This window comes from Perissodus microlepis, chromosome 18, assembly GCF_051167445.1.
Source record: "Perissodus microlepis isolate ML-2025 ecotype Zambia chromosome 18, ASM5116744v1, whole genome shotgun sequence".
Lineage (NCBI taxonomy): Eukaryota > Metazoa > Chordata > Actinopteri > Cichliformes > Cichlidae > Perissodus > Perissodus microlepis.
The window spans coordinates 26672599-26694608 of NC_140478.1; the positions used below are offsets into that span (position 1 = coordinate 26672599).

Genomic DNA, 22010 nt, shown 5'->3' on the forward strand with positions numbered 1-22010 from the left:
AGTTCAACAGAGGCAGGGAGCAGGTAGGTCTGCAGCAAATGCCCCCTGGGTCCAGTCTGAACGGGTGACTTGATGTGAACTAACAGCACAGCTGTTTGAACACAGGCTGAGACCTCAGTGGAGAGATGGAGGCCGCTGTGCTGCAATGCCCTGCAGGCGTTCGATGCGTGCCAGCTGCCCCCCTCGGTAAACATCAGTGACACAAATACACGGGCAGTTAACCAGGCGCACACACACGCACGTGTTCATGAAAAGATGACAAAAACAGCCTCGTTCAGACATGCAGAAAAAAGGGAACAAATGCAGAACAGTGTCAGCATACAGGCATTTAGACCCAACAGCAAACCAAGGAGATTTGATCATTTCCTCTCCACTGACACAATGACACAAATTAGACACTCTCCATGTCAACCTTCAGTTACCCACAACAATGGACAATATCATACAGCACACACAATATGGGATTAAATTAATTACATGTTTTCTTTCTCAATATTTCACGCTCTGCTGCCTGCGTGATTCCCCTTTGGGACTTTTTCCCTCAAACTGGATGTTTAAAGCACATTTCTAAAGCAACAGTACAGCTGAACACTGCTGGTTGAAATTCAGATTTCAGTAACACCGGCAAGCCCTTGTTCTTACTTTTTGTTTTTTTCCTTGAAGATGAGATGTGATGATGATATTCAATATGTGCTTCAGATTTTCCCAAAGCTGTGTGCAGGAGAGACGACACATTGAAAGCAGAAACTAGACTAAAACATTTCAGTATTTACACGAGAAAAAGGAAGACTGAATAAAATAGGAGGAAAAATTTGCTGCAGATAAACAGAAGACAAAACAGGCAGGCAAATCTGGATTTGGTATTTCCATGATTATTCAGCCACAATGGTGTCCTTCTCAAACTCCCCCTCAGCAGACACAGGACATGGCCCACACGCACAAATAACAGGCAAACCACCAGCCGTGCAGTATGCATACCTGCATGCAGAGAAAGCATAACAAATAGCAATCTCAAGAGCTTTCGACTATGGGAAATATAAACCACTCTGCATGTAAATACACTGACAATAGTGTGCCACATGCTGTGTTAAGATGCTGCACAACTGGCACAATTTTCCAAGTCTATGCTAGAAGCTCTGAGGATGCACAGTGGTGCCTTTAGCTAGATGGCATCTGCATGCCAGTAAGCAGGCTGGTATAATACTTAATATGTTCATCATTACAGACCGAAAGGTTTGCTAATTAAAAGTGCAGCTGAGGGTAATCACTTTTTTTCCCTCCGTCATAAAACACATTGGAAATTCAAATTCAGACAAGATGAAAAGCAGTATTATCAATAGAGTTATTACACTTCATCATTAAGGGAAAATGAACCCAATTTCACAACAATCCATCCAACCGCAGTAGAGCTTTAATTTGCAACAAAACAGGTAAAGTCAATGGATTTTTTGTTGTGGGGGGCTGAGCAGCAGCGTGATCCAGAGGTTTGCGCTGCCTCACACACCAAAGGGTCTGGGTTTGAATCCTCTGGGACACATTTGTGTAGAGTTTGCATGTTCTCTGGCTTCCTCCCACACAATAATCACCCCAATAAGACATGCTTATTAGGAAGATGAAAACTGAACAGTGATGGTTAGAGGCAATCTCACTTTGCACTTTGAGTATAATTAGCTTAAAAAAATACACAAGAAAAGCTGTTGATGCTTTTTAGATACTGAAGTAATATTGCTATTGTGATTTTTTTTTTTGTGTGTGTGTGATCAAAAAAGTCCTAACTTGTAGTAGATTTTATAGCAATCAATCCTAATCTGTTGAGACATTTTATTCTGGACCACATGCAAAGCCCCACCTTATCTTAAAGACCTCACAGTATCTTATTATTCCCGTAGCATACTTCAGAGGAAGAGCCTCCAGCGGTCTGGCCCATCTTCTGTGGAATCGGTTTCCAGGTTTGGAAAACAAGCGCCCTCTCTACTTTTTAGATTTACCTTCAAACTTTCCTTCTTGGAACTGAACCATCCTTTAGTCATGCTTCTACAAGCTCAAGCTGCAGGTGAGCCTGTATTTATATGCCACTACTGCATATAATCAACTTTGTGTCCCCTTTGGTAATCTGAAGCAAATGGCCCCTGAAACTGCTCCCGGTTTATTATATTGTTTGTTGTTATGCTCTTTTTCTCTTTGTTCACCTCTTCTTCTCTGTTCCCCCCTCACCCGAACAAGCAGAGACAGATGGCGGTTTCCCCTGAGCCTGGTTTTGTACATCACACTGTATATAAAACCTGGCCATTATGATGTCACCTTTTGGTTAGTAAGGTCTCACTGTGAGGCCTTGGCATCTCGGGGCTTGAAACCAACAACAAGTGAGGATGGATCTGAATTAGAAAACAAAGACACTCTGTGATCATGTGATGCTGAGCTGTCAGTCATAAGGAGGGTATGCCACAGAAGTGCACTGGTGAAAAGGCTTGCTGGTGGCAGAGGGCTGTATGGAAGCATATTAGTGGAAAGTTGACTGGAAGGAAAAAGAGTGAGAGAAAAGTTGCACCAGCAAAGGGTCGACTGCAGGCTTGAGAGGATCGTCATGAAACATGGAGTCAAAAGCTGGTTTCAGGCTGATGTGAGTGCATCAAGAGCCACCAGCCTCAGAAGTCTTCAGGAAAGGAGCTCCAACTGTCGCTTTCCTAATCTAAAGCCACTGCTGAACAACAGACAATGTCAGAAGTTTTATCTGGGATAAAGAGGGAAAGAACTGGACTGTTGCTCAGTGGTCCAGAGTCCTCTTTCCAGATAAAAAAAAATACTTTGTGTTACATATGGAAAACAAGGCCCCGGTGTCTGGAGGAAGACTGATGAGGCACTGGATCCAAGGTGTTTGAAGTCTAGTGAGAAATTTCGGCAATCTGTTGTTATTCGGGGCACTATGGCAGGTGGTGGTGCTGGTGGGCTATGTCAACGCAACTGTCTAACAAAACATATTATAACACTTCATGCTTCCATCTGCTGAAAAGCCTTATGGGGAGCTGCCCAGTAAACTACCATCTAATAGCTTTCACTCTATATTAATAATACGTTTAAATTGGCTAACCAAGTCGCCTGAAGATGAAGATGAGAAACAAACGAGGTATAAACAGAGAAGACTTGAAGGCCGCCATCAAAGCAACTTGAGATTTAATAACATCTGAGCAGAGCCACAAGCTGATCACCTACATGCCACGTCACACTGATGCAGTAATTCACTGCATAAACTCAAAATCTTACCAAATATGAAAATGAATTTTCACTTGTTCCATTGGCAGATTTTTTTTCTACTTTCAAGGTAAAATATCTTGTATTAAGTGAAAAAATCTGCCAATGGAACAAGTGAAAATTCTCAAATTTTTCTCTAGTTTCAAGATCCACTGTCTTGAAACATGTTTCTATACCTTACTGAAATGTTGCTCAGTAGCTGATTGTGTCTTATTTTAAGTGTAATGAGATCATTTTGACTAGAAATAAGACAAATATACTTGGTAAGATTTTGAGTTTTTGCACTGCATGTTAAAACAAAGCTCTAAGTATTCAGTACATAAACAAACATACTTTTCAGAACTGGACATTTTTACAGTGTCCAGAGAAAAAACTTTAACTCTAAAATAATTTGAATGACTGAATTTCTGATTTTCATAGACTCGAAATTGTAAATTCAATCCAGTTTTATTTATATTGCGTCAAATAACACAGCAGTCACCTCAAGGTGCTTGTTATTGTAAAGACCCTACAATCATATCAGAAACCAAAACGAGCACTTGATGACAGTGGGAAGGAAAAACTCCATTTTAACAGGAAGCAGTCATATCGAACACATAAAATGCACCAGTATATGCAGTTTATATTTCCCCGCCCCGCCCGCTGACGATGTCGTAGCTCACAGGGGATCATCGAGTATCTTTCTTTACCTTTTCCTTACAATGGAAAATGCCTTGAGATGACTGTTGAATGGGAGTTTATGGTGGATTGACATTACCACCCCTAGAGCCAATATTGTGGCTTAGTCAGTAAGCACTGCTGCCAACATGCTTGCAGATACAAGAGCTTATTTGCAGTTCAACAGTTTTCCCCCTCCGTTCTTATTGCAGCTCTGTTGCCCTTGCGTGATGTGTGACTCGCAAAACATATCTCTCAAGCAGTGAGCGTCTGTCAATGTCAAAATATTTCCCGCTCATTCAGTCTGTTTAGCATTAAAATAGATTCTGAGGTGCTCACAGCTCACAAATACCAAAGTAGTTCAATCTCCGCGAGCACTCGCTGCCTCGCACATGGAATCACTGTGCAGAAAACTCACAATCCTCTTTCTCCACGTCATAATCACCCATCCTTGGCGCTCAAACCGCTGCGACTCTCCTTCCACACATCTGTGATTGATTCATGCTGGACAGTTAGTGGATTTCCATCATCTAATGCAAGCTGTGAGTGCTTCGCTTTTGTCCTGCTGTTTGAGCAACTGTCAGCTCCGGCATCGTCAGCTACTAATAACATTTTAGGCTGTTGGCAATCTCTTTGGCTCGTACTATTATTACCACACACTTTGCTGTTGCCTTTTTGAGGAGAAATAAGGACAGTCTAAAACATATTTGCATGCAAACCTCACTTTTCTGGGTTTACTTGGCGGCTGTGCAGAGTGAATTTCTGATAGGGATCTGATACCGGCAAGTATGCTGTAACTGCTGAATCGATGCAGGTTTTAGGAATTTATGTGCATCGCATGTGGCAAGATGTTAACGCAATTTTGACTCTCAAAAGGAAATCAAAGTAAGTAAAAAGGAGCAGCCTCAACAACTCAATAATGTACACAGGACGCTTAAAACTGGCAAGTGCCTTTATTTTCATTCAACAGTACACAAAGAAAGAAAGAAGCTATTTACAATTACAAGACTTAAAATTCAATTATTTATTATTCCCTGCTGATGACTACAGACGATCAGTAGTAGTCCTCTGGGTCAGCTTTATCCCCCTGATTCTGAATCTGCTGCTGCTTCTTGTACAACTCGGCGATCTGCAGAGATCGAGAGGGAGAGAGATGTTTAGAGAGAACAAGGGAGATGAGACGATTTGCGAGAAAGAGGGGAAGCAGGGTGGAGGGAGGGAGTGAAGGAGAGACTATCATGAAGTGAGGTCAGAAACATGAAGAGGAGAAGCTAAAAATATCAGTTTGATTATTCATATTCTGGGCTTTGATGTTGGTGACTCCCAGCTGCTGAGTGCGAGACGGGGGCTGTGCTCACTTGGGCTCATCGGAGTTCGGGGGCGAGGGAGGAGGAAGGCGGGACAATGAATAATGCGCGAACAGCAGGCCCACCCAGAATCAGCAGTATCAGTACCAGTACAGCAGGGTGGCACAGTGAGGATGGAAAACAATGAAACATCACATTATTTCTCCTCTGCAGGATCAAGGTAAAGCTTTGATTCTCAGCCCAAAAGTGGTTGCATCCAACATGATCTGGCTGGTCTTCATGTTTTCTTAATTCCCACCGACTCGAATGAGGTTAAGTTTTATTTAAACCGTGCGCTACGTCAGGCAACGTGAACCGATGTGCTGTGCTAATGAGCGTGTGTGCATCTTAACTGATGAAAACTGACAGAAGCATCATTTTAATGCGGCTGATGTTCCGACTTGATTCCCTGCCGTAAACACCTATATCTACACTCTATAAGTAACAGATGGGCATTGATTCAACTCAGTGAATATTAACATTTTATTGTAGTTCAGTCTTTAGAAATGCTACACAAGTTTGGGCGCAGGTGGTGTTACACTACAATGAACCTGGCATGGATTTTCCCGGTGAGGCGCGGCATGCGTTTCAGAGCTGGTGCATCTAAGGCGATGCATGATGCAAGAAAGCATGTCGTAAAATGTTTAGCAGGGAATCAAACTTTAAAAGTCTCGTTTCATTTTGTTGACTTGTTAGAGTCAAACGGTTTTGAACGTAGGGGATCTCTTTATATCATGCCATGAATCAGAAAACATGGTCAACAGCAGGAGGACAAAAAAAATATCAATGTTCAATGTTGTTTTCAGGTAAAAGATGTTCTATAAGTCAGGCTATGAATGATACATGAACGCAACCTTCAGAAAACAAAACTTTGAGAATACAGAAAGAAATAAACATGGAGACTTCAGTACGAGTTTCAGGCATCATAAAGACATTCTGGTGCATGTTAACACAGAAGTGGAGACGTCTGGTTTCAGACACATAGGCCCAACAGACAAGGTAGTAAATTTAAAAAAAACAAAAAACACCTTCATGTCTATTTTGGACATATCTTTTCTACATCGACATTGTAATTGAAGTACAGCTGAAAGTCTGAAAAGTGCATGAAAACACATCTTTGGTAAGTATCTTACCCTAATGTTTAGGTTAATTGACAAGAATTGGACACTTTATTTTATTTTGTGCATTTCACATTTTAAGGGTTCATTATTAAGCTCATTTCCACCTCCATATTTTTAATACTTTGACTCTGTTAAGAGTAACTTTGTTTTATTCACATTCAAATCCATATTTGTATTACTGGAAAACAAACAGAAAACAAATGCAAGAGTAGAAAAAAAAAGTGTCTAAAACACAGTTTTTAGAAAAGCACTTTAGAGCTTTAAGCTGATCACTTGTATATACACTGGCACTATATAAGAGGGATTACAGAAGAAATATTTGGCAGTTTTAGCCCCAAGACATAAAATAGTTAAGTACAAGTTGCAGTATTTTATGGTAATATTCCAATATATATCAATATTTACCATTATTTCACTAATACTACAATCTAGGAGAAAAAACAAAACATAAAAATATTTGTATGTACATGACATTTACTGTATAAAGTATACAGTCCATATACAGTCCTGTAACTCAGGTCAGCATAGTGATAAGAATTTTATATGCTCATGGGTCAGCAGTCAGGTCATTCAGAGGCAGGCAGACATCAACATGGCATAAAAAAAATAAAAAACAAACAAACAAAAAGAAAAAAAAACACCTAAGCAAACCACTGAAAGTTGATTTGTGTTCTGGCAAAACTTTCTGCAAGTTATGTCAAACACAAATCCACCGTTAGACTAAAATAACACAATTAATGGTTTGCGCTGGTGAGCTTGGCGTTGTCTACTTAAATTTGTATTTCTGAACTGTCCTGTAGTTTGTACAGTACAAATCATGGTTGCTGCCTCACAATATATTGCTCCGAAACCAACAGTGCTTTAACTGACTGTAATACAGCTCTGTTCGACATGCAGCAGGAGACCATTACATAAACCAATTCCAGTATATAAAAAAGACTGTCCTTGGAGTGTTATTCACCCATGAAATTTTACAGGACAGCTCTTGTGAAGTGACCGTGGTGATGATGATGCTTTTTTATACAACACGGTCAAACAAGCATATGACTGAATTTTACTAGGCCGTGATCTTCCTTCTTTGACCTCATGATCCTTCATATTTTCTAGTCCTATAAGAGATCTATATTTCATATTCATTGTTGGAGGGGGGACCAGTACTGATCTAATGTAATGTACAGGGGGCGATCGTGGCTCAAGAGTTGGGTGTTCGTCTTGTAAATCGGAAGGTTGCCGGTTCAAGCCCCGGCTCGGACAGTCTCGGTCGTTGTGTCCTTGGGCAAGACACTTCACCTACCGCCTACTGGTGATGGCCAGAGGGGCCAATGGTGCAATATGGCAGCCTCGCTTCTGTCAGGCTGCCCCAGGGCAGCTGTGGCTACAACTGTAGCTGCCTCCACCAGTGTGTGAATGTGAGAGTGAATGAATAGTGGAATTGTAAAGTGCTTTGAGGGGTCCCGAAAAGCGCTATATAAATGCAATCCATTATTATTATTATTATTACCTGAGCTGCGGCCGTGGCGTCCTCAGGCTTCTTGTCGTCTCTAATCCTAAGGAAGCGAGGGAACCTCAGAGAAATGCCCTTCTCTGGATCCACCTGAAGAAGAGCAGATCACAAGAATTATAATTAAATCCAGCAAACAACCTGTGATACTGAGTTATCATTTGTTGTTACTTCTAACATACCCCCACGTACTGGATATTTTGTTGACTAACATGCACTGAAAGATATTCAAGCCCTGCTAGCTCAAGGTTTGGAAATATCAACTCTTTTTACTCTGGTTCCAAAAACCGGAATAAAAGAAAATGAATTATTTGCCTTGTTTAGTATTTTACTGGTTTTAGAAACTGTACTGTACATTTTCTTTTTCAGAACAACCAACAATGCAGATATATTGAATGTGAAGGGTGTGTTTACGATTTTTCATACCTGTACTTACAGTTTATCAAATGCGAAAGGGTTTTTATGTAAATTCGGGGGGGTCAAATGTAATTAATAAGTATACAACATTGACAATAATCTGACCTATCAATTCAATCTTTAAAGCTTTTCGTACAATTTGCAGTAAGTACAGGCTATTTTTTTGCTGTGTCTTGAAATTTTGGCTTTTAAAAAGTTGGGAAAATGGCTTAGACCACCATAACAGCACATGAATTAGCGAGGGTCCCAGCAAAACATGATGACCATTCTGTTCATAAGTATCTGAGCTGTTCACATGAGCTGCTCGAGCTTCACGTACACAGAGGGGATGAACATCATTAGCAAATCCACATAGCACTTTTAGTTACATCAAATTGCACTGCTCTAATATCTCAGAAAGTATACACTCTTTTTCAAGCTACTGACTATCGCAGAAAGCTGTAGACACATTATGTGTGAAGCCTCAGGGTAATCTTACAAATTACCTGTCAAAACCATCCTGGGGATCACGGTATTAAAAGAATTGATACTGCTAATCCTCTTTTTGGTTACTCATCCAAACATCTGATATTCAACTGTTTAAAAATACGATGTATAGAAGGCTTATTGAGAACGAACGCTACACCTGGCAAATTTCACACCAGATTTTTTTTAATTAATGGCAGCGTTTTATCCATCCCACTGTTGTTTTACTTTGCCTGCTGTTAAAACGGGAGCTATATTCTGGCAAACCTTTTTTATTTGCGCTGAGGGACTGTGCATCTAACATGCAGCCAAACCACGGGTAATAAACAAGTATCTGTTCTATTAAAACCGGACGCTTTTACAACATTTTTAATAACTCAATTAAGAGGCACTAATTATGACTTTTCACTGTAGGCAACAGAGCATAACAGGCTGAATTTATCAGTGGAAACACATGGAGGGCGGATTAAGACACTGAACTGACCATTCCCATTGCAGCTTTGTAGACCGGAGACAGTGAGAGGTCAGCGCACTTCACCTCCCAAACCTGCACAGCATCCAGCCACACGTCGGGCTCGGCTGATTGGTCAACGCGGTAGTAAGCACGGGGCTTGGGCAGGATGTGCTCCTAGAGAACATAAAATGAAAAATTAATGATTAAATCACTAAATTATCTAACTTAAGAATAAAACGTTAGATAAATGTTAGAAATGTGTACCCAGAATTAATGGTGGCTTCTTCAAAAGAACTCAAATTTGTTCTTCTTACAGTACAATTATATAAACGTTTCAAACTCATAACTCTTAAGATATGCACAGCTTGTGCAGGGCACTCGGTCACACATAAAATGTCGTGATTAGAATCCAAGTTGGATGAAATAACATTTTTACTTTTAGCACAGCATAAACTGAATGCGTGTAGTCACATAATCAGACAGGCACCACCAGATTACTTTTAGCATCTGACTTTTTAATGCCACTCAGTACCAAGCCAGTTTGCAAAAGACAATTTATATGCCCTCAGTTTGTGCATATACACCGAGTTAACTGGAGTAGAGGTCAGTTTGTTCAGGTTTATTACATCCCTGCAGCATCAGACGGCAACAAAATCCATCAATAGAGCAGCGTTCACACAGGAAGAGACTAGCAGCAATAAGGCAACCAGCAAAGGAATGTCAATGTACTTCAGCAACATTTTGCAAAAACTGTTACCAACAGGTGCTAAGTTGACCTTAAATGACAATATGAGTCCAGCAGTTGCATGAATTTATGCACAGGGCTGTCTAGAAAGGGAGCATTGGGTGGCACTGGCTGTTGTTTAAAAACAGCATAGAGTTCAATACAAGGTATATTCAGAAAGTCCTGGCTTTACACATAAATGTTTGCTTAGAGTTTTAGGTGCATAGTGGGATTTAAGGAAGCATCTAAAATGGCCCAAATAGCTGACCTTAAAAAGGAGTTTGGGCAAATTCAAGTCTGGTAAGTTTCTATTCGTGCCGATATTCTCCTTTCAATGTTTAAATATAGTAAGCAGCAACTCTTCTTATTAAAGCAGCTGTTGAAATATAGCAGCCATGACAATAAAACTTTGACCTCATGCATTGTTTGTCAACTGATATACTGTTAAAATCTCCTTCAGAGTACTTTATCCCACGCATGCACCCAATGCCGTGGGTGTCTGAAGGAAAGCATGAAAAAAGTGACTCATGCCGAAATGAAAGACTGCCATCATTTAAACAGACTGATGAAGCCAGCAGTGTTATGTATCCCACATCTGAAAACAACTAGAGTGTACATACAGTGTACATGCAAATATGCACAGTGTAAAAATAGGGCAATGCATGCACAGAGAACCTGGTAAAAAAAGACAGTGATGGAGCGCTTCTGGTTGCCCTGCTGAATTGTGCCGTGTCTCAAAAACCACATCCCAAGAGGCAGACACAGTCTCAGCACTCCCATATTTCTTGGTGGGGGCAACACGATTTCAAAGACACATTATCACACACCTACACCTACACGAAAGATTTCATTTAGACACAGCCTGATATACTGCACTTTTTTTCTCCTTATTTTAAACTCGATATTTACCTCGCAGGCTTCACCGCCAAACTGTTTCTGTTCCCGCGAGGCGACCGAGAAAAATAAAAAGAGCCAACTTCTGCAATATTTAATAGTACCATTTTAACTTTGACACGAGCAATCATTCTGTCAGCGTAGGTGTCAGTCTTTTACAAAATGATACCCATCTTGTTTTGGCGTGAAACAGCCATTTCAGCGAATGTGCCTCTAAAACGGTTTAATGTTAACGAGACTGCTGCAGTGTCCACAGAACTGGGTCATAGTTAAATAATTCTGGGGGAAAGAAAGCTCCAGCTGTAGCGGTGCTGTTTCCCCGCACACATTATTTATACTGTGGGCATTCAAGTGACACTCCAATACAGAGTGAATTACAATGCATGAGCTGGTAGGCGTGTAGAGTCTTATAAAATATTGAGTTCTGTTGGAGCTCAAACCTGTGGCCTTTCAGTTATACTTGGGGATACACAGATACAGCTATATAATAGATAGAGTTACTATTGTAATCATTAGATGGGTCAAGTATTAGGTGGAGTTAATAAAACTGTAATATTGCAATTTTACACGCCTTCCAGAGCATCATAATTACACTTCACACAAGCCTAAAAAGGTGTGTGAGCTATTTCAGTTACATGCAATTATTCATGTTGATTTAAATGTATTTACACCACCGAGGACCAAGTGAAGAACTCATCTTCGGGGCATGTAAAGTGACTTATTTAAGGTGGAGTGGCAATTATATAATCAAGTACAGTTGTTACTGCTGGGAAAACTGTGCAGTTTGTGCCTGCTGTGGAACATTTTGGCTTATATGATGTGAAACGGTAAGTTGAAAAAAATAAAAGAACTTCTACTTAAAAACATTTTAAGCACACGATCAGCAATGATGAGCAGAAGCTGCATTTAGGTATCAACTCTGTTCCAGGCTTTTAATGTGAAATGTGTGATCAGTATACTAATAATAACATTTTATCAGTTCACTGAATGAGAAACTGAAATTCAGTTCAATTCAAATTCAATTCATTGCTATATTTTAGTTATATATTTTTAAATAGGTACTGTATTTGTCCCTTGGTTGTACCTGAATCTATAACACAGTGCTTCCACCAGAAGGTGACAATAAGGCATCAAAAGTCATTTTCCAAGTATTATTAAACAAGAAAAACACAAAGAATGCGTGATATTAATAATGATAAAAAAAAAAAGAGTGCTACAGGAATGTTTTTTGCAGGCCATCCTGCGAGTTAGGACTCTCCACCCTATGCCAGAATCACACTATCCATGAATATACTTTTAACTTGTTCAAAAAACCTGTCACATCATGATAATGATATAAAATGATAAAGTGACGCCACGCGTTTACTTTGCTAGCACACATGACGATGACAACAAAGTCCAGGCATGTCTGAGAGCGAGAGCAGTGTCATTTTAGTACTTAAAAAGGGAGTTTCTTCAATGACATCCAATATAACATGATAACGCAATATGCAAGAAAAATGTTGCTGCTAACAATGGGAACAGTGAACTTGTTTCACCACTTGAGGCAAAAACACCACCGACTACTACAAGGCTACGAAGGCAGGTAAAGTGGAAATAAGAGCAGTGACGCAAAAGTAAACATTGACTCACCTGAGCATCGCTTGAGCACTCACTCCTTGCACTTTATATGGCAAGAAGAGCCAATGGTGGATGGAAATTAGTAATGCGGTTACACAGCAGTAACGCAGGACTTTAAGCAACTGGTTAAACAGCTCAAATAAACCCAAGTTAAAACACCCTGGGTAAAAATTCTTTTTAGGTTTATACTTTATTATGTGATCATATTGTGCAGGCTCCTGAGGAATTACAAGGTTAAGTTGCATTCTTTTTTTTAACTTAAAACTTCTGGAGAAAACACTGTCGAGACTACAATTGTGCTTATAGTTGACTTATGCCATGTCAGTGGATATAAGGCTGTCTCACTGCTACATTAATGCTGTGAACGCTACACTTCAAATTAGGTAGTCTGTCATCAATGACAGTAACTCAATGGAAAAGGAGGATGGAAAATGCCCTTCATTTTGTTTGCACATAAAAGCTGCTGCCTGCGAGCTAAGATCACCAAAGAAATGTTAAATTCTTTCCCCTCTATTGTCATAAATATGGTTATTGCAAATTTTCAAAATCTCATGATATAATTGGGCTTTACTGCCCAATACCATTTTGGATTAATGTAGAAAATATGTAGAAAGTAAAAGTTTATGGTACTTACATAGTTTGTTCCTCACAAATTGACACCACTTCTATGATTTTTGAAGCCTAAATGTAATTTTCAGTTAATAATAAGCTACGAACAACTGAATGTGAGTGTCACCACTGCTTAGCTGCTTTGTTCAGATCAATGACACCGAAGTTCTGGAGTCTCATTTAGCCATTTGTTACAAAATGCCTCTTTCCTTCAAAAGTGCCAACTCATTCCCAAATCATTTCTGGGAGAGTTTATTTGAATGTCAAATTGTACTTTTGCTTAAAATCTATAATGAACGTGATTCTGCATCAGGCCCCCAAAACTCCACTATCAGTCAGCCTCTAACGTCTACTACCCTTAATCATTTTCAAGCATCAGAATAAAGATTAGACTGAAAAATGGGGGGGAGCAGCTCCCGGTGTTACAGCACAGCAACTCGCCACCCAGGGGATTGTGAACCGAGCCAATCGTCTCCCCGTCTCGAGTCCCTTCGGCTTGCAGCACTGCTGCAACTAAGGGAACACGGCCACACCACTGGCCTTCCTTAATTCACCATCCATCACTTTCATTACAAAGCAGCACAGTGCAGGCTCTATTGGTCTCACAAAGAAAAAAAAAAGAAAAAAGTTACACCACCTTCTAAATCACTGCTTCACTGTAGTGATTCTACACTGTGCAGCAGTTTGTTACACCAAATTCAACCCTTTAATCTCTAAAAGAGATGTTTTAAAAAACCCCACGGTGTTCACCAGGTTTGCTCAGTCTGTATTAAATAACGATTACATTGTTTTATAAATAGATGACTGTATTTTAAAAACCCTGTCTCTTTTATTCCTGGAAAAGAAGTAATAAATTTAGCTGATAAAGCCAGCAGAATACAAAAATGAATTCACACTCTCGTAACGGCTATCATTTTCAGAGAGCAGTTGTCAAGTTTCTTCAAATGCTTCTGCTGCTCTACTGCTCTGGAGCAAACCTCTTCAAATATAAATTGAAAAAGAAATTCATTAACCAGCTTCAGAGCACGCCAACACAGTTTCACTAAACACATTTTATTTCATTGGTAAAATAGAAGTGATTCATGGTGCCAGCCCAGCATTTCCTAAACACACCAAATGAACACCTCTGAAAGGCACGTGCAACTTATTTTAGGTAAGATGTAACACGTGTATAAGCCTAGAGGGTAGAAAACATCATCCGTAATCCCTGAGCTTATTCCTGTTACTTTTCTCCTTTTGGATAATTAAAGGTATCCTCAAGGTGCTGTTTACAAAATGAAGTTGTAACTTAGGAGTTTATCTGCACACTGGTCCTATTATTTTGATACTAAAATCTTGGTTCATATCTGAAGAGACTGAATGAACAGAGAATATAATCTATGACTGTATAGTTGTGGAATTTCACGACTCCAACCCCCCAAAAACCTCATTGTGGTTTTGATCTAAAATTTACTGCGTTTCTGTTTATGTTACTATCAAGTAAGTACTTATCAAACAATGAATTCAAGTAATCCTAAAGCTAAAGCTTCAGATGTCTTTACACAGTACTGTCATCTGTTATCTCTGAATGAAGTCTGTTAGATGGGATATATATACTTCGTATGGTCTCCTCAGGCACACAGCTCTGGCTTTGAGTGGAGAAGCCGGCCATTCAAACCTTATGTTTGCGCGGGACAGTCTATCAGAGAAAAGCTAGCTTCAAGGAAGCACTAAAAAAGCCAATTTGAAAAGACTGTACCAAGGCCCAGTATAAGACAAATAAAGATTGTTTTGAAATCACAGCTAATCTTGTTGAGTCTACAGTTAAATATTTGGCTCCTGTACATTTGCGATTTAAAAAAGAGGAAGAAAAAAAAAATCAAGACATCAATGTAAGGAAACAACAGTGTGACTGTTTAAAGAGTAAGTGCAACAGCCTTGCTGTGACACTTTACCTTTAAGAACTTGTAATGCTGCTCCAGATCTTCATCCTTGAAGCCTGTCCCGATCTGGAAGAGACGAAAGGAGATAAGAGGCACGCACACATCTATATACACACACACACACACACACACACACACACACACACTCAGTCTTAGATGTGTGTGAGGCAGCAGACATTTGGCAGCACGCTGCAAAACAGAGAACAGCAAGAAAATCCCTCCCTACACCACGAGCATCTTGTCTGCCTACTTCACATTAAGCAACATGTCACCTCTCAAAAGACCTGAGCCTGCTGAGGCACAAGAATCACCCAATGAATAAGGGGGGGAGGAAAACAGGCTGGTGTGTCATGCAAATATAGGATTTCCCAGCTTACAGATCTGCATGTATTCTGCAGATCTCCATGATAGGCTTCACTGTGCGTTTTAAAGGTAGCATTCAAGAAGATTTGGAGGTTAATCCAAGCATGTGTTCATGCATTTGTTATCTGTGCTGGCCAAGTCTTCTACCAAGCCGACTGCAATGTATTTTTAAGAGCACCTGTTCCACATGAAGTAGAGGTAGTCTCCCAGCAGCTTAATCCAATCAATACAAGGGTATGTGCGCAAGTTAACAAAAGCAAACAGCAATGCTCACAAACATTCACATCTTTTAACACAACAACAACAACAACGAAGCAAAATAAATTATTCTATTTTGGTAGTTCTGGGCTGAGCTTCCTTTTCTTGATGACCACAGCCAGGTCCACATGTTTGATTTGCCCGATTGTTATGCTGGATGCCCTTCCTGACACAGCCACAGAGGGATTTGTTTGTTAGATAAATGTTTAAACCACTACATTATGCAAACACTCTTAATTTGATGATTTAATTTTTGGTTTTGTAACTCAAAACACAGGGAGATCAGTGTGAGCTTCATTGCAAGCCCACTGGCTCACTATGTTGCAAATTTAAAAAATATATTTAATTAAAACTTGACAAAAACCAAGCAAAGAAGATAAAAAAAAATCTGATTTAGGTGGAAATGAAGTACATGAGCAGCAACATGGACAAGCACTTAGTACTGTTACATCAAGAAAATTCCTGATTCAAACGACTGCCTGGGAATGCCCCATCCAATTGAAGGGAGTATGGAGCGCTCACTGTGGCTGAATGGGTTCCCTGTGGTTTCCTCCCACAAAGACATGCTTGGAAGGTTAATATATCTTATGTGACCATCTGTGAAAATGTGGGTACATGTGGTTGTATCCACATTTGCCCTGTGATGGACTGAATAGCTCAGAGTTAATAGATGGAAATCTATGGGTTTTATTTAGTTATTTAGCCTTGCCAAACATGCCCGAGGAGGCATCGGTTCAATGAGACCGACTGTATGTCAAATGCTTTTAAAAAATGTTTGTATTTTTAATACATGGTCTAAATCCTGCCCCTGACAACCAGCCCTAATATTACTTTTAGTAACAAACAAACACTGAAACTAATAAATATGGATCCAAAACTAAACATTGACAGCTGTGCATGAATGTCCTCGTCTCTTGCACGCTCTGCATGCCTATTTTCTTTCTCCCGTATGTGGGAATTTTGCGTTGTGTGTGTGTGTGTGTGTGTGTGTGTGTGTGTGTGTGTGTGTGTGTGTGTGTGTGTGTGTGTGTGTGTGTGTGTGTGTGTGTGTTTTCAATTTCTTCATGGTGGAGAAAAGGTTGTGTGGCTCAGGTCCTATTTGTTTGGTAGCACTTTTCTTTTCCAATACGCTTTCTTATTTTTCTATTTTGACAAAAACCTCTCAGCTTGCTGCTCTGAGTCATTCCTGCCTGCCTAATATCAAGCTCCTGCCAAAGACTGCAAACTGTAAATACACTTCTAAGGTATTTTAATGGGCTCACAGAGAACAGACTCAACAAACAATCATTTAATGAGATGCGTGTTGACATAACTACCAGTATTTGTTAGAAAAACCTAGCAGATTAAAGGCAAACCAGTGGCTTCGATGTACATTAATAAACTGTCGACATAAAGTGGAGAAGACTGAGATTTAGATCTTGTTTTCCTCAATACTACAGTATTTCAGTACTGGTCATTAACAAATTACCACTGAGTCAGTCTTAACTATGTATAAGTGCTGGTTTCTCATTGTGCACAATTACTTTACAAGCACTTGTTTTCATCATTTAAATGACTGTAAATAGCTAAATGTATCTCTCAGCTGTCACCTTCCATTTCATTAGTGTCCCTTTTCTTCTCTGTGACAGCAGCCTGTGTGAACTGTGTGTCCACAGCAGCAGCACTGCTCCCAAATCTGCTGCTCACTCAAGGACACTTCACAGGACATACAGGTGAAATTACATTTGGGAGATGGAAATGTGGTTTAGATTCTGCTTTCGGCTACAGAGAGGGTTACTGAAGTGTACAATGTCAAAGACAAAACATTTATTCCTTTGTTGTTTAGCTGACACTGGAGAGCAAAAGGAAGATGAGTGCAGCACACAGGAGAAGTGGATGCTGCAGTCACATGGCACACACTGACAACTGCAGAAAAGATTAACGGCGTGTTTCCATGTGCTCACTCATCTCATACACATGTGAAAAAGTATGTACACTCCAATTTTACTGAACATAGCTGTCCATGTGAGACGTTTAGACAGGAAACATGAGCTGAAGTATTTTTTTTCTTTCATTGTACAAAAACAACTGCAGGAGTTGAGTGCTGCTCAAACTGAAATGCAAGTTCAACACGTTACACGACTTTCAGACCCATCTAATAAGATGGTCTTGAGACCGATCTTGGTCTTGCCTTGGTCTCGATACCCTCTTGGTCTTGGTTTAGGCGGTCTTGACTACAAGTCTAGCTTAACCACAGTTAAAGTTGGTCATCTTAAACAACAAAAAGCCTTTAAAAGCTAAATGCCCTTTAAAGAAGTTGGAAATGAGCGGAAAAGAAATCAGGAAAAATGTTAAGACTGTTTTACAGTCAGACACTTCGCTTAGAGCCGTGGGAAGGGCCTTGAAGGTGGGGGTGCTGTAGTGTGTTACAAAGGTTGTCAGTCCTGCAACTAGCAGACCCCGCTGCACACAGCAGACACGAATAAACACCCAAAACTGAACTGAACCGCTCAGAACAGCCGAGAAAAAATACAGCGGCTTGCACACAACAGAACACTAAGTAAACTGCACACGACGGACACACACATCAGTCATACTATGAGGTTTGTTAAGACGAAGCAGTGAAGACATACAATAAAACTATTTGTGCACTGCTGACCAAAACCTATCAAAATATGGAGCCAAATTTATAAGTACCCTTTTGGTAACAAAGGCAGAACTGTGAAATTACTGCTTGATTACAATGTTAAACTGCACAGCGGCAGCTCATAAGCCAAAGCCTGACCTTCATCTGGGTGCAGGTTATAATACTCTAAATGTGACTTGGTGCTCAGATGTTTAGGCGATAAATGTCGATGAGGACATTTAGCTAGTGAGAGGTACTGGCTGATAGCTAATTTTGAAAAATGCACCACTTCTAGGGATGTCCAGTAACGTCATTTAACCATGATGCTTTTATAAGGGGGAAACAAAAGGTACTTTTATTTATTTTACCCCCAGTTTTCCTTTTGCAATTGGAGGTGCTGCACCACTGGCAATACCCCCACTTCTCTTGGCGTTGGTTAGGCTGATATCAATACATTTGTTCACCAAAGACAGTTAAATGAGTCATATGATTGATTTGGTACTGTCCTTCTGAAGTGGAGCCTAAAAATAAGTCAACAATGCAGCTATATGTGATCTAATGTGTCCTTGAGGCAAGAATAGTGCCACTGAGTTGTGAAAATTCTCATGGTGACCTAAAAAATTTAAGACAGTTTAATAATCTTTAGGCCTTTTGATTACTTGTTAAAGTCATTTTAAGACTTTCTAAAGACCCTGTAAACACATGTGACCTAAAGTAATGCCTGACTGCCTCAGTCAACTGAAGGGCCTCCTCTGTAAACATGGTTTAAGTGACGCCCTTCGTCTTTGAGAACTTTTGCTGAGATTTACTGTTAATGAAAAAAAGGCATCTGTCCAGAAAACATTGGCTTTGTTAAGCCTTTACGTCTGTGAGAGTGTCAGCAACACTTACATCTTTCTTTCCCATGTTTTATGTGTCAACATGAATAAAAATGGAAAATGAATGACACTGCCTACAAAGTCCAAAATGTTTCCAAGCCTGATATATAACAAGTAGCCCAATAAGTGCCAAAACATCAGTCAGTCAGCTTGCAACTTAATTATACAGTTTTTGGCTCTGGCTTTTGAAGACTGTCCCCGTGTATTTTAAAAAATATTTTTAAAGTTACTGTGCATGGAGGAGGTGATGCTCCAACATGACTTTAGAAAAGCACAAAGTGTAACTGCCAAGTTGCATGTCAGAGAATTTAGTCAGTACAGCACATATTGTATGGGACATCACGCCCCCGTGTGTCCTGGTTGAAGAAACCTGAATTAATGCCTTTAAAGTGGATGACCTGTGATAGCATGCGTATGGCCCCGCCTACACATATACCCCATGTCATCACAGTCATCCCTCAGTTCTTATCCTCGTCATCTCGCTAAAAACATTTCTAGTGAGTTGGGATAACTATCTACTCCTAGTTATCTCTGTTGTCTGACTGCTTTAAGTTAGTTTAACTAACCCTGTTGGTGTTAGCTTCCACCGCACAGTTGGTGTGTAGTTTGCCCGCAAGGCGCCAATTTAGAGTCTTCCTGTGCAGTGCTTTGCTTTGCGTTTTGGTATGGATGCTAAACAGAAGCAAGGAAAGCAGAAATCTACTCTTCTCTCCTGTCCTCTGAGACGCTGTTTCTCTATGCACAACAGTGATCCTCACCGGTCACTATGGACGATACATGGAGCCGTCCCTGGCTGCTTATCTGGCCCTGTCCCAAGACCATGGTGCCGGTGGCCCTGCAACACTGCTGTCTAAGCACAACAGATTCTCCGCGTCACAGCTGGATTCATCGAGCTCATGCTTTGCGTATCTAGCCAGAGGTAGAGCTCTGTGTAAACAGAGGCTGTCCCACTGGATTACAGAAGCTCTCTCACTGGCGTACAGCACCAAGGGTCTCGCTTCGCCCCTGGTATAGGAGCTCATTCCACCAGGGCAAACTCCTAGGCTCTTTTTAAAGCTGTAACTGTAGGTGATATTTGTGCTGCAGCTAGTTGGGCATCACCGCACACTTTTGTTTGGTTTTATCGTTTGTACATTACAGCTCATGCTGTCCTTAAGATGCTGGTGGTCCAACTCCAGTTCAGTGGCTGCTCTGCAGGGCATGTATATATGTCCCATACTATATATATACGGAGTGAATCAGCTGAAAGGGAACAAACAGTTACGTTTGGAACTTCTGTTCCCTGAAGGAGAGGAACGAGGTCCAACACAAGGTTCCTCCGCCCCGCAGCTTGGCGAAGAGCAGCTATTGAACTGAGGGATGATTGACGAGAGGGGCTATATGAACGCATGTCATCACAGGTCAAGGTGTGAATACAGGTTTCTTCAGCGAGGACACACAAGGGCATGATGTGTGTGTGTGTGTTGTACCTCTCCTTCTGAGAAGAGAAGCTATAGATGTAATTGTTTGTTCTTCACATAAATAAGCTCAAATAAAATGGGGGCAAGTGCAATTCACAGTTGGAGATCTCCAAATAACTTCTGCTTAGCTTTCCGAGCTTCCCTCGGGTCCTCTTAATCAGCGGCCCCCAACCCCCGGGCCTCGGACCGGTACCGGTCCGTGAGTCGTTTGGTACCGGGCCGCGAGAGTTGAGGCTCAGGTGTGAAATGTATAGTTTTCAGGGTTTTTAATTGGTTTTCAGCGTTATTTTGTTAGCGTTTTTATCGTTTACTCGGTTTTCCTGGGTCTTTTCACGTGTGTTATGAATAAATTTTCTTTTTTTCGGTACCGGTACTAGTTTTATTTTGTTGTATTTATCCGCGACACCTTAAAGGCCGGTCCATGAAAATATTGTCGGGCATAAACCGGTCCGTGGCGCAAAAAAGGTTGGATACCGCTGCTCTTAATTGTTGTGACACGTGTTTGAAATGCAGAGAGGTGCGCTCGATTTGCCACACGGAGCAGCACGAGAGTAAAGCACGAGGGAGGGGCTAATAATTGGCTCAGTCATTTTTAATGATCGTTGAAAGCTCAGATCGTAATCGAGATTAAAATTCGATTAATTGAGCAGCCCTAGTTGGGAGGACTAAAAAATATAAGCAAGACTGGACGCTGCAGGCCAAGCTGACAGGATAGTTGTAAACCTGTCACCTCTGTGGCTCATTCAGCATTTTTGACATTTGGATCTTTGAACTGGAAAACTAAAAGAATTACTGACAATGTACTGAAAAAATCTCCTAAAAATGAAGGATTTTCAAGCACTACAAATAAAATCAACACGAGCAAAAGAAAAGATAGAAAAATCAATGAAGAGCTAAAAACCAGACGACTTCTACAATTTTCACTCCATCTTTTGTTATCCACAGCTTGGGAAATAATTATTTCACCCACTGCCGAATTTGTAACTGTTCAATTTACAAAGAAATGAATGGTCTTTAATTTTTATGGTAGTTTCATTTTAATAAATAGAGAGACTACCAACCAAAAATCTAGAAAATGAAACCCATTACATAAACGTTATAAATTGATTTGCACATCACTGACTCAAATAAGCATTTGATTCCCAAACTAAACAGTACTTTTTGGAAAAAACCTTGTTGGAAAGCACAGCGGGAAGATGTTTCTTGCAGTTAGTCAGTGGGTTTACACACATCTGTGGAGGGATTTTGGCCCTTTCTTCTTTATAGAAAGTCTATAAATGTTTTAGGCTTCTTGGCTGTCGCTTGGCAAATCAAAGCCTCAGCTCTGTCCACAGATTCTCTATAGGATTGAGGTTTGCAGAGGTTACTCCATGACTTTAATGTGCTTCTTCTTCCTTTGCTGCCTTAGCAATATGTTAAGCGATATGCCGGTCATTGTTACACAACCCATTAAAGTGTTCTGGGTAA

General features: G+C 40.4%; 1 protein-coding gene across 1 annotated transcript in view; it reads right to left on the reverse strand.

The window, feature by feature from the left end:
• Positions 1–4838: 4838 nt before the first annotated feature.
• The window catches only part of lig1 (ligase I, DNA, ATP-dependent), a 66974-nt gene continuing 49802 nt past the window's right edge, over positions 4839–22010 (reverse strand). Inside the window, exons 24-27 of the mRNA XM_084911959.1 lie at positions 14992–15045; positions 9241–9384; positions 7875–7967; positions 4839–5035 (exon numbers count right to left, since the gene is read on the reverse strand). Coding sequence (XP_084768085.1) covers positions 4961–5035; positions 7875–7967; positions 9241–9384; positions 14992–15045 — 366 coding nt within the window. The 3' untranslated portion in view covers positions 4839–4960. The remainder of the gene's footprint in view (positions 5036–7874; positions 7968–9240; positions 9385–14991; positions 15046–22010) is intronic.